The sequence below is a fragment of the Anabrus simplex genome, chromosome 8 (assembly GCF_040414725.1).
Source record: "Anabrus simplex isolate iqAnaSimp1 chromosome 8, ASM4041472v1, whole genome shotgun sequence".
In the NCBI taxonomy this organism is placed as follows: Eukaryota; Metazoa; Arthropoda; class Insecta; order Orthoptera; family Tettigoniidae; genus Anabrus; species Anabrus simplex.
Window position 1 is genome coordinate 236,960,931 of NC_090272.1, and position 13,243 is coordinate 236,974,173.

A 13,243-nucleotide genomic window follows, 5' to 3' on the forward strand; every position below is an offset into this window, starting at 1 on the left:
GAGAAAATAAGTTCACCTCAAAACAATATGAGTGGGAGCTCGAGAGGGTTAAGCACTCTCTATCCCAATATGTAGTTTAAAAGATAGAATAGATACAAGTTTCTTTACATTTTAAGGAAGGTTACATAATGGAAAAACTTCGGACCCGCCCCGAGAGTTAAACTGCTGAGCAAGCAAGAAAAGAAGTAATTAATCGGCCATTACCTGGTTGTTGACTGCCGCCGAAGAAAGAGGCGCTTCCCGCCCCCTGCTATGTACTTTACACACGAAAAGATGGAACAGAAGTGGCGCAGAGACCCTAAAATCAGCAGTTTATATACTCTCGCGGAAAGTTCGAGGCGTTTCAGGAAGGAAAACACCCGCCCACAATCTTTTATTGGTGGTTAAAGAAAACCCCTACACAAGATGAAGAAGAAACACATCATTGGTGGAAAATTAATTTAAGAAATTCGGGATTGGCTAAATTCAAAACAAGGGGAAAGAAAGGGTTAATATTGCCAACTTAAACAATGACTGAAGGAAATTTAGCAAAGAACAAACTTTTGAAATTAAATTTTCTCCAAAAAAGCAGTTCTTTCACTCCGCACTAGGGTGCACTATTGTTGATCTTCAGTAGTGTCCTCTAGAAGAGAAAGTTCACACTTCTTACTACAAGCAAAACAAAAATACGTCGAAAATGACACAGTTCAAAAACTCCAAACTTTCCACGTAGTGACATCTTCTGAGAAAGTAGAAAATTAATACCGTAGATAAAGTTCAGACTTCCTCCAGAAGAGGAGTTTCAACTGGCGCACATTTTAAATTAGCGGCGTGGAGGTGTACCGCCCGGTACAGACCTCCCCCCCCCCCCAAAGGTTCCTCCAGGGGTGACACATGAAATTTGTTTGAAAACAAGGTCCAAGTTATGATGTGGATATGAAGATTGATTGCAGAAGCATTTATCGAAATGGTTGAAATTTAGTTTGATTCAGTTTCAAAATTTCTTCTAGTAAGAGCGGAAGTACTGTCTTAATGTTTGTAGAAGGTTGAATTGAGAAGGAAAACTTTAGTTTTAAAGTTGAGGAAAAATTTTCTAAGTCCACCAGATATTGTTGTTGAATTCTCAGGTATAGTAATTGCTGATAGTAATTGTCCATGTAGTTAATGTTGATTAAGTTGGATGGCCAGACCGGCCGTTGCAGCTTGCGTCCAAAGGCGGCCGCTCGGACCCCACAAGTACCCTGAGATACCGCTCGCCCGCACTATGAGGGGAGCAGTGGTGTTGAAGCACGCCGCGCCCGCGGTGAACATATACAGGCTGCGGGCAAGTAGCAGGTCGTGCGCCGCACATCAGCTTTGGCCGGGAGGAGGGCTCCGGCTCGCCGTACACTGGTCGACCTCGCTGGAAGAGAGGGGGCCCTTCCTCTATTCCAGTAGCGGTACAGCGCCGCGCGGCTGCGGGGGCACTGAAACATTAAAGCTAGGCGGCAGAATTTGTTGCACCATCATCTTTTTTGAGGGCACAGGCTTGTGGAGAGGTTGAGGGGCCAGCGGCGTGCAGATATCCATGGCATTAATTAAGCCACTGTGTAGAGTGGAGCAGGAGACGGGAGCGTGGTAATGGCCGTGGCAAGGACAGGATGGCAGTTTAACGGTTCGGGGCTGGTTTTACAAAAATGCTTACATATAAAACAAAATACTATAGAAGGGGCAGAAAGCCTTAAAAGTGAAACTTCTCAGAGAAACAGAAAAAAAAATATAACCTTCCGATTTCTTTCAAGATAATATGAGGCAAGTTAGCACAGAAATTATACAGGTTTCACCTGCGACAAGTGAACCCTAAATATCCTCTCGGTGGCTGGATTACTTAATAACAACGTAACCGGCGTAAGGAAATCGAGAATGACACACGGCCCATGGAATCTGGGGGCAAGCTTGCCCGCGGGAACAAAATTCTTGACCATTACTTGGTCACCTACCTTCAAATGGGTGGGTCTCCGTCCACGATCATACCTTTCCCTAACCTTTTCATGAGACACTTTAAGATTGGCTTTAGCCTTCTTCCAAAGATCTTTAATGTTGTCCGGATCTATTGTCTCAGGTAGAATGTCACTCAGGGACCAGAGGTTAGAGAGCGGCGTGTTGGGAACAAACTTGAACATCAAAGAGGCTGGAGTAAATTTATGTGATTCATGAACCGCCGAATTCAAAGCAAAAGCTAACCAATGCAGGGACGTGTCCCACCTGGAATGATCTTCATGATGATAGGCAATAAGCGCGGACCTGAGATTACGGTTAACCCGTTCAGCCAGAGATGGTTGAGGGTAATAAGCAGAAGTAGTTACATGAGAGATGGACAAGTCAAAACAAAATTTACGAAAAAGATTTGATGTGAACGCCTTAGCATTATCAGACACAATATATTGGCACGGACCAAAAGAGGCAAAAATAGAATTTAAGCAAGTAATGGTGGACTGAGCGGTAGCCAGCTTAGTCGGAAATAACCAGGAAAATCTTGTAAAACCATCTACGCATACAAAGATGAACTTGTTGGCATTTCCCTTTGACTGGGGGAAGGGTCCTACATAATCAATACACAGGCGTTCCATGGGGCGCGACGCTTGATGCGAAGACAGAAGGCCTACCTTGGTGGACATGGTGGGTTTACTGAGCAAACAAGATTTACAAGCTTTTACTAGTTCACGGATTTCACCGTCCATACCCTTCCAGATGAACCTTTCACGAATCTTTTCACGAGTTTTAAAAATTCCAAGATGCCCCCCTAATGGGGTCTCATGATAGTATTTGAAGATCATAGGCACAAGAACAGCTGGAACGACAACCTTCATCATCTCATCATGCCTCGAAGGGCAACATAGAACACCATTCCTCAGAACATAAGGGACAACATGTTCCCCAGAAGAAAGGGTTTCCATTATCGGAGCCAGCGTCGGATCTTCACGTTGGTATTTCTCGATATCCCTAAAGAGCATGGGAGCATCTGTTAAGATGGCATTAACATCAGATAGCATGGACTCGGGAGGAGATGAACTATCGACCGGTTCATGGTTCTCAACGTCGTTGGAAAACATACGGCTGAGTCCATCAGCAACAACATTTTCGGTACCTCTGATATGCCTGACATCGAATTGGAAGGCAGAAATACGGATGGCCCAACGGGCTATACGACCAGTACGACGCGGCCTACCTAAGACCCAGCTTAAGGCTTGATTATCTGTCTCCAGGTCGAATTTGACATGTTCCAGATAGAGACGGAAATTCTCTAAGGCAAATAAGACTGCCAACCCTTCGAGCTCATAGATAGAATACTTGGCTTCTTGAGCCGATAGAGTCCTAGATGCATAGGCGATGGGTCGCCTCCCTAGTTCAGTCTCTTGAAGAAGGACTGCAGCTACTGCTGACGACGACGCGTCGGTTTGGACGATGAATTTCTTCGAGAAATCAGGCATAGCAAGTACAGGGGCATTACAGAGAGCTAATTTAAGATCCTCAAAAGCGGCTTGTTGAGAAGGTCCCCACTCGAATTTGATGCCTTTCCTATGAAGAAGGTTTAAGGGCGCCGCTCTATTAGCGAAGTTAGGAATAAACTTCCTGAAGAAATTCACCATACCAATGAACCTGGCTATACCTTTGATATCCTTAGGGGGTTTAAAATCACGGATGGCCAGTGTTCTAGAATGATCGACTGCCACACCATCAGGTGACACAATATGCCCTAGGAATGACATAGAGGGCTTAGCAAAGGCAACCTTGGACAACTTGACAGTTAACCCAGCCTTACGAAGGCGATTGAGAACTTCTCGCAGATGATCTAGATTTTCTTCAAAGGTCTCCGAAAATACGACGACATCATCCAAGTAGTGATACAAGTACTCAAATTTGATGTCGGAGAAGACCCTATCTAGCAGCCTAGTGAGTACAGCTGCTCCCGTGGGGAGCCCGAAAGGCACGCGGTTGTATTCATATAAGTTCCAGTCCGTGGCAAACGCTGTAAGATGTTTAGACTCTTCGGCAAGGGGAATTTGATTATAGGCCTGATTCAAGTCCAAGATAGTAAAGAACTTGGCCTTACGAAACCATGAAAAACAAGAATGAAGGTCAGGAAGGGGCACAGATTGCAACACCACCTTCCGATTGAGAGCCCTATAATCAATGACAGGCCTGAAGCCTCCTTGGGGTTTCGGGACTAGAAAAATAGGCGAAGAATACGCCGTCTTAGAGGGCCTAATAATACCATCCTTCAACATTTGATCGATGATTTCTTTCAATGCCTTCATTTTAGGTGGAGATAGCCTATATGGTGGAAAACGGACAGGAATCGAATCCGTGACCTCAATTTTGTATTCAATAAGGTCAGTAACACCAAGAGTATCAGAGAACACCTCTGGAAATGACTGACATAATTTACGAATACTATCAGCCTGCTCCTCAGGTAGATGTCTAAGATCTAACAACATCTCATCCTGGGTAGGCGAAATAGATGAACATGATACAGAATTACACTTTAACAAGGGAATTTTACAATTGGACGCAAATTTGAATGTGCACGACCTACTCTGAAGATCGAGCACAAGACCAGTGTAAGAAATGAAGTCGGCTCCCAATATAATGGGGCAAGACAAGTGCTTAGCCACAAACAATTTGATTTTCCATGTAAATTTAAAAATACGAATTTTGACATTTACAGAACCTAGGATTTCCAATGGGGATGAATTAGCCGAAACATATTGAACAGGAGATGAGATATAGTCAGGTAGTTTACAAACAGATTTCAATTTTGAATACCATTGGTCCGAAATAATTGAACAAACACTGCCTGAATCTAATAGAGCTGTTATAGGCTCGTTATTTAACTCAATCTTAAGAAAAGGAACAGCTGCGGGGGTATCCGCCGCAATCCTAAGACATTCTTTGGGGCATTCGAAAGATGAATTTGAAGATAGAACATTCCCTGAATTTTCGACCTGTTTACCAGGGGCTGAGCCTCGGGAAGAGGGATTAGTCGACTCAGCCGAAGCCACTAGTCATTTTTTATTATTGGCATTGGTGGAGTTTGCACCAGAAGTTGAGCAGGAGGGGGTGCTATTTGAATTTGGGCAATTTTTGGCGATATGTGAGAAAGCCCCACATTTAAAACAGCCTTGTGATGAACCAGCCCCATTCCTTGTCCCACTCGACTTGATCAGTGGACACTTATTGCGCAGATGGTCGGGCGACCCGCAAGCATAACATTTACGGGGTGTGACTGGTCGGCGAGGAGGAGGCCAAAGATTACTAAAAGAGGGAGGGGGTTCTTTCGCGACGCGCAAAGAGTCGGCGTATCTAACTCCTTCCGCTGAGACGGCCAATGCTTCAAGTTCAGAGAAGGTTTGCGGGCACGCCGCGAAACACAAATATGACCTATAGGATGGTGAAATTCCTTCTACAATAGCCTGTACAATCTGATCTTCAGGAAAATGAAGGGCAAACACCCTAGTATAGAATTTAATATCTTGGATGAAGTCTGCTAAGTTTTCATCCAAACGCTGTACACGATAATAGTATTTCTGAATAAGGGAGGACCTGGCCCTAGCCGGGATGAAGTTAGCTAGCAAGTGGGCGTGGAAATCCTCAATAGATGATTGCTCGGCAATGGCTCTTACTATTTTGTCTGAGAGAATATCAATTGCATAGAGATAGATGATTTGCAAAATCTGACATGGGGACAGAGAAAACACAAGGGCATGATCCTGAAATTCAACTAAAAATCTTAAAAATGAAATTACGTCACTGGTGGTATTAACGGAAAACTTAGAGATACCTCTGAGCAACATTGCCAATGGATGAGGCAAGCTGCTAAACCCGGGTGACATAGTAGGTAAAGGTTTCAATGGCAAGGAAGTTAATTCAGAACGTATATTATTCAACGATGCACGGCGTTCAGACTCGTTGTCCAATGGGGCAGAGATAGTTTGAGCAGCAACGGTTATCCTATTGGCTTCTCCCTTAGGAGGCTCTTCCTCGCTACCTACATTTATCGTGGTGGGTTGATCAATTTTTGGGAGGAACCTCCCCAGTTAACAATTGAGTGACCTTGCTAGATAATTCAGAAATACTTTCAAGCAACGTACTAGCTTCCTTCCTCTGAACGTCATTCAACTTCAGAGACAACAGATCGTTAACTCTATTTGAAAAATGAAACAGCCTGGCTTGCACACGCTTAATTTGATTAGGAGAAGGATCATTTTCATCAAAAAAACTAACTACAGATGCTAGCCCAGTAATATTCTCGACGATCGTGGAAAGAGAGTCGTCAATTTCTTTCTCTCCCAAGGTGGGGATGGAAATGGGCAAATCAAGGGACTCTCTAAGCTTATTTGTGTCTACTGCAACCGTGCCTCCAGATTGCACATTTCTGATAGTTAACTCATAGATCAACTCCTCTTTGCGCAAATAGTTAAGATGGAGAACATCGCGAGGGCCGGGCATGATGACAGAACAATTTTGAAAAACTCAAAAAATTCCAGCAACTGAGAAAATGGTTAGAGTTCGGAACAAAACAATGTTTAGCCGTCAAAAGGGGCTAAATTGAGACCCATTCAACCACGCTCTGCTACCACTTGTTACCGTGTTTTTGTGGTAGTTAGAGGTGAAAGAAGGTGCGGGGTGGTGAACAGGTCTCAAGCTACGAAAGTAAAATTAATTTAAAATTTAACAAGGTTATATTTTCTTTTCAAACTCAGAAATAACAAGAATGGCAGGTACAGAGTAGCAAGGCAACAAAGAGCAACAATAGTATTTACAGGTTTTGGGCTTCGGGCCCCGAACTTCCAATTCTCGAGCAGTTAGCCCGAATTTACATGTACATAAGGTTTAGCAAAGGGGCAGAAAACCCCAATCATGCCCAGGAGCACTTGCTCCGAATTACACAGTAATACCTCCTAGAGGCACGCAGAAACAAATTGCAAAAGAGCGATCCGCTCTCAAAGTTTTAAGCCTATCACAAGGCCACACCTAACTCTACTTTCAAGCTGTCCTCTAAGGACGTAAGCACAGGGGTAAAATACCCAACCTACTGAGGTCTATTAAGCGATAAAAGGATAATTACATGACCTCTAAAATAACAATTTGAGAGGAGGCGATCTGCACTCCTAATGTATTTGTTTCAAAACCTAATTTGGCTCTAGGCCACTGATGCAAGGGCTAATCCCATACTAAAGAGGTGACTTTAGAAAGAAACAAATTTACAAAATGTTAAGGAAGAATAGGTTGAGAAAATAAGTTCACCTCAAAACAATATGAGTGGGAGCTCGAGAGGGTTAAGCACTCTCTATCCCAATATGTAGTTTAAAAGATAGAATAGATACAAGTTTCTTTACATTTTAAGGAAGGTTACATAATGGAAAAACTTCGGACCCGCCCCGAGAGTTAAACTGCTGAGCAAGCAAGAAAAGAAGTAATTAATCGGCCATTACCTGGTTGTTGACTGCCGCCGAAGAAAGAGGCGCTTCCCGCCCCCTGCTATGTACTTTACACACGAAAAGATGGAACAGAAGTGGCGCAGAGACCCTAAAATCAGCAGTTTATATACTCTCGCGGAAAGTTCGAGGCGTTTCAGGAAGGAAAACACCCGCCCACAATCTTTTATTGGTGGTTAAAGAAAACCCCTACACAAGATGAAGAAGAAACACATCATTGATGGAAAATTAATTTAAGAAATTCGAGATTGGCTAAATTCAAAACAAGGGGAAAGAAAGGGTTAATATTGCCAACTTAAACAATGACTGAAGGAAATTTAGCAAAGAACAAACTTTTGAAATTAAATTTTCTCCAAAAAAAACAGTTCTTTCACTCCGCACTAGGGTGCACTATTGTTGATCTTCAGTAGTGTCCTCTAGAAGAGAAAGTTCACACTTCTTACTACAAGCAAAACAAAAATACGTCGAAAATGACACAGTTCAAAAACTCCAAACTTTCCACGTAGTGACATCTTCTGAGAAAGTAGAAAATTAATACCGTAGATAAAGTTCAGACTTCCTCCAGAAGAGGAGTTTCAACTGGCGCACATTTTAAATTAGCGGCGTGGAGGTGTAGCGCCCGGTACAATTATTATTATTTATTTTCCACTAATTGTAGTTACAATTTAGGGATGGTGAATGGAGAAAGGGCATTGTTGATTAGTTTTAGAAATTACGGCTCTTATTGACCTTTACGTTATTTTCTTGTGGGTTGGCCTCATTGAGGCCTAGGGAGTCTTTCACTTCCCCAATCCTTTTATGATTCCCTTTCCTTCTAATCTTTCTAATCTTCGAGATAGATAGATAGATAGATAGATAGATAGATAGATAGATAGATAGATAGATAGATAGATAGATTGATTGATTGATTGATTGATTGATTGATTGATTGATTGATTGATTGATTGATTGATTGATTGATTGATTGATTGATTGATTGATTGATTGATTGATTGATTGATTGATTGATTGATTGATTGATTGATTGATTGATTGATTGATTGATTGATTGATTGATTGATTGATTGATTGATTGATTGATTGATTGATTGATTGATTGATTGATTGATTGATTGATTGATTGATTGATTGATTGATTGATTGATTGATTGATTGATTGATTGATTGATTGATTGATTGATTGATTGATTGATTGATTGATTGATTGATTGATTGATTGATTGATTGATTGATTGATTGATTGATTGATTGATTGATTGATTGATTGATTGATTGATTGATTGATTGATTGATTGATTGATTGATTGATTGATTGATTGATTGATTGATTGATTGATTGATTGATTGATTGATTGATTGATTGATACCCCATATTTGGAGAGCGTTGTAATATTTTAAAGTCATTTAGCAGCTTACAGTGCAGTTTTCAATAACTGATGCTTGTAGTCGTTCGTGACCATTATTATGTCAAGAAGCACGGAATTCCACGGGCGTACAAGGAAAAATGGCAACAACGTAGTCTGTTCTTTGGAACTCGCTAGCACATGTGCATCTACACCAGTCTTACCAAGGATAGTGCGCGAGTATCTCGTATATTCCCCTTCAGGATGAAGGGTATCATAGCACTTGCTGGACTAGATGGAAAGGACTGTACATGACCGAAGGGAAAGAGAGAGTGTTCGGTAGGTCTCTACACAAACTTTTCTTTTTTCTTTTTTTCCTTTTTTACAATTTGCCTTACGTTGCACCAACACAGATAGGTCTTATGGTGACGATGGGATACGAAAAGGCTAGGAGTGGGAAGAAATCGGCCGTGGTCTTATGTTAGGCACCATCGCGGCATTTGCCTGGAGGAGACGTGGGAAACCTCTTAGAGGATGGTTGAGGTCGGAACAGACTCCTACCCGCCTACTCAGTTGACCTCCCGAGGCTCAGTGGAACCTTTTTCAGTCGTCACACCACTTTTCAAATTTCGTGTCAGAACCGGGAAACGAACCTGAGCCTCCGGGTGTGGCAGCTAATCACATTAACACTATACCACAGGGGCGGACGCCTTAGGTAGAGCGCTAGCATTTGCCTGGTGTAAAAGTGGTAAAGCACGGAAATCATCACCTTGCGGTTATAGAGAGTGTCGAGTTGATAATATTCTCAGAAGAAACCGATGTCCAGAAACGTACCGTTTCCATTCTATAGGTCCAACAATTTCAGATCTATTGCTTAAAGCTCCTATCTGCTGGGCGAAGGCGCGATAGTTTTGACTGAGTTAATCACGTGGCGGAGACGCAATAGCTAGTGAATGAGGCAGGGTAGAGATCACTTCACACAGGATGATCGCCGTAGTGTAACTTAGACAACCCTCACATCGTTAACCGCTCGCGTATAGTTCTCGCCAACGATCGGCACGCTTTTCAAGCCTAGCTGGCAGGCTGTGTTTACATTTCTTGATCGCGGAGCGCCAGGATTACCCCAACTCAAGAGAGCGTCATCAGCTTAGTCTCTGAAGCAGTGAGACTGGACTGGACACTAGAGTCGGCCCCAGCGCCGGCACGCATTTGGAGTACTCTACGTGGACTGTCACTGACAAAGCAAGCGTGCTATTGGTCAAGAGACATCTGCTATTGGTTACAACAGAGACGACTGTAGACAATCATAAATCTGGTTACTGTCTGGGGGCGGGTAGTAATATTTAATAATATTTGCTTTACGTCACATTAACTACTTTAACGGTTTTCGGAGGCACCCTGGTGCCGGAATTTAGCCCAGCAGAGTTCTTTTACGTGTCAATAAATCTACCGACACCAGGTTGACGTATTTGAGCACCTTCAAATACCACCGGAATGAGCCAGGATCGAACCTGCCAAATTTGAGTCAGAAGGGCCAGCGCGTCCACCGTCTGAGCCACTCAGCCTGGCGGGGGGAGGGGGTGGTACTGCTTAACGTCTGAGTCGCCCGGCGTTAGCGAAAAAATTGACAGAATTTACACCAGACTAGGTACACGTCGGACCTTCAGTCAGCGCAAGGCGGAGATTATTCTTGATTTGAAGTTGTATGTGTAGCACGGTTCCCTCTACAACCCCAAGTAATTTGTAATGGGAACATCCTGTATTTCCTCTAGCCATAGGAATCTCATTTAAAGACGAAGAGTAGATAATAGTATAAAATGCGTTTCTTTTGATGGAACTTCTGTCCGCGCACTAATTGTGTACAGCCGTGTCCCAGTGGGAAGAAGAAGATGAATGAAACCCGCATAGATGTGAATAGAATATAAAAGTCAAGCAAAGAAACGAACTGGAGTTCTTTGTTCTGGTGGAATAAGTATTAAAATTTGCCTCTGAAAGGCGTAAAGTTAACAACATGGTATGATCCCCTGAAAACATCGTCAGTAGAAAACATTCTGTTTCGTGGCACGTCCTTCAGACAGCTCATAAAATATGAGCAACCATCCATCTTAATAATGAGTCCCCCATTTGTCTACGTTTCATCACAGCAGAAATCCATTTCTCGGCTGTTGGATACTAGGTTTCGAACACTACGTTATACCATATTCGACAATGATCTTCCTGTTTCTTACGTAGTTCATTTTTCTGTCTGCATTATGGACGAGTTTTTCCAGCATTTGACAATATTTACAATTCGTTCAAAAAATTATTTCCGAATGGTATTCCTGCATTTTCTTCTGTTCTTTACAAATATTTTGTTTTATAAGCTTCCTTGATTCGCAGTGCATTTTACCTAAGCTTTATCTTGCTTACCCCCATATACTATCTTCTACGGTTGATTAATTTATCAATGTTATTAAAAAAAATTGATTTCAACACCCATCAGCACATAATTTACTGTTTTGGTCCCACTGCTTCCCTCATTCTTAGACGATCTTCATATTTATAAATAAGAATATACGCTAGTGAATGAAAATCTTTATATTATAATGTTCTACAAGATAATTTAGCATATAGAATACGCATGCTTATTCTATGGTAATGTTCATCAAATTATTGAAACTTTCCACTTTCAAAATTTCGTTTCTTCCAACGCATGGCTTTTTACCTCTATTAGCAATAGTCTGTTCAATATATTCTTCTCTGTGCTCAGTAAAACTTAGCTGCCTTCATTATCTGTAGTGCTTATCGAACAATCTGCTTTCTTACATAGCATGATGATCTTTCTTCAGTAGATCTATACTCGAAATGTTTTGTTGTGTTAAATTAGATTTACAGTATTAATTTCTAAAATATTTCTTGATGTCTTCTGAATTTGTCTTCTCTGTATCCATCTCTCCGCAATGGTTAATGAATGTCTTCGTTTTGCTCCTTCTGCTGCTTCTTTTCTAAGCATGATGCTTGACAACGCATGTTGCTGCCAGACACTGTGTTCTTCTTCAGTATCAGTGTCTAACCACTGAGGATCTCCCTGTCTGTTGGTTGCAGACACTTACCACATGATTCTGCTCCCTGCAGCACGCCACCTATTGACTACCGGGAGTACTACTACGAGGGAGGAGCCCCACATCATGGGACCCATGGGGGACCGCCACATGGTGATCATGGGAGCCATGGCGCCCACGGCAGTCATGGCCCACCGCCGTCAGGACCCGGAGGATCTTGGTCAAACGGTGGAGGCGGTTCATGGAACAGTGACTCCGGGAGTGGTTCGTGGGGCAGTAACCGCGGAGGTGGTGGGGGCAGCAGTTCCTTGTATCGCGGGCCAACTGCTTATCTGTCATACCTGTACGACCGCAACGGCTCCACCTCTAGCACTAGTAGCCCGGCGCCGGCACCAGCGGCGGTAGAAGAGGCGGACAAGTCTGAGGCGCCTGCCACCAGCAACAAGTGACATTCTGTGCTTGCCATACAGTGACTTTCCCATTCGATCATCAAGAGAGATATTTAACAGATATGTGGAGTGTGTACATGTTTCCATCCCAAAACTGGAGCGATTAAACTTATGCACATTTCCAGGAGTACATGAATTGTGCTGTAGAGCATACATTGAAAGTATACATTTTATTTCAATCGACTTCGGCATTCTAGCCTTAGAACGACAAGGTGAAATTTCGTCCCTAGATTGGTAAGCTGTCAAATCACATTAGAAAACAGCACATATAAAAATTGTTTTGATATTTATTTATATTATTATGCGTATTTATAATTTATTAAAACATCATCAAATGGCGTTTATAAACACAAATTATTGAAATATAAATTATACTATTGTTTAACGTTACAGAAATTCCCACGTAAATTTCAGTTCTGTGTAAGTCATGAGCAGAAATATTGAGAATGTGTGTGCTATTGATACTTTTGCAATAAACGAGATCATAGTTACACATTAATTTGCTTGTCTTTCGTGTTCACTTACGAGGTTGTCTTTTCTCGACGTCTTGTCGCAGTTCCACCGCATCAGTATTACCGGCGGGAACAGAAATATGTAGCTTTTCGTTCTCTTCAGTTCGCGTCTCCATTATTCCTGGTTCCAGATCCGGTATGTCCTCTTCATTGCAGACCGTCTCTTCAAAATGAGAGAGCAGCTCCTGTAAAATATCACCTCCTGCAAGCCGAGACGTATTGTTGTACAATAGAATACACAAATATTGATTATGCACTGTAAACGTTAGTCTAAAATGTGTCTGAAGGTACAGTACAGTGCTACACTGGAAATACTAAGACGGATAAAATTGCCAACTAATCTAAGGTGGGGTGTGAACCCCCATACGTGACGTACCCGTGCTTCGCTACGGAATTCTACATTGTATACACAGTTGTATATGAAGTTGTCTACACGTTGTA

At 42.3% G+C, this 13,243-nt stretch overlaps 1 protein-coding gene across 1 annotated transcript in view; it reads left to right on the forward strand.

The window, feature by feature from the left end:
• Nucleotides 1–12,246, forward strand: part of LOC136879088 (uncharacterized) — a 77,172-nt gene extending 64,926 nt beyond the window's left edge. Inside the window, exon 4 of the mRNA XM_068229100.1 lies at nucleotides 11,885–12,246. Coding sequence (XP_068085201.1) covers nucleotides 11,885–12,246 — 362 coding nt within the window. The remainder of the gene's footprint in view (nucleotides 1–11,884) is intronic.
• The last annotated feature ends 997 nt before the right edge of the window (nucleotides 12,247–13,243 follow it).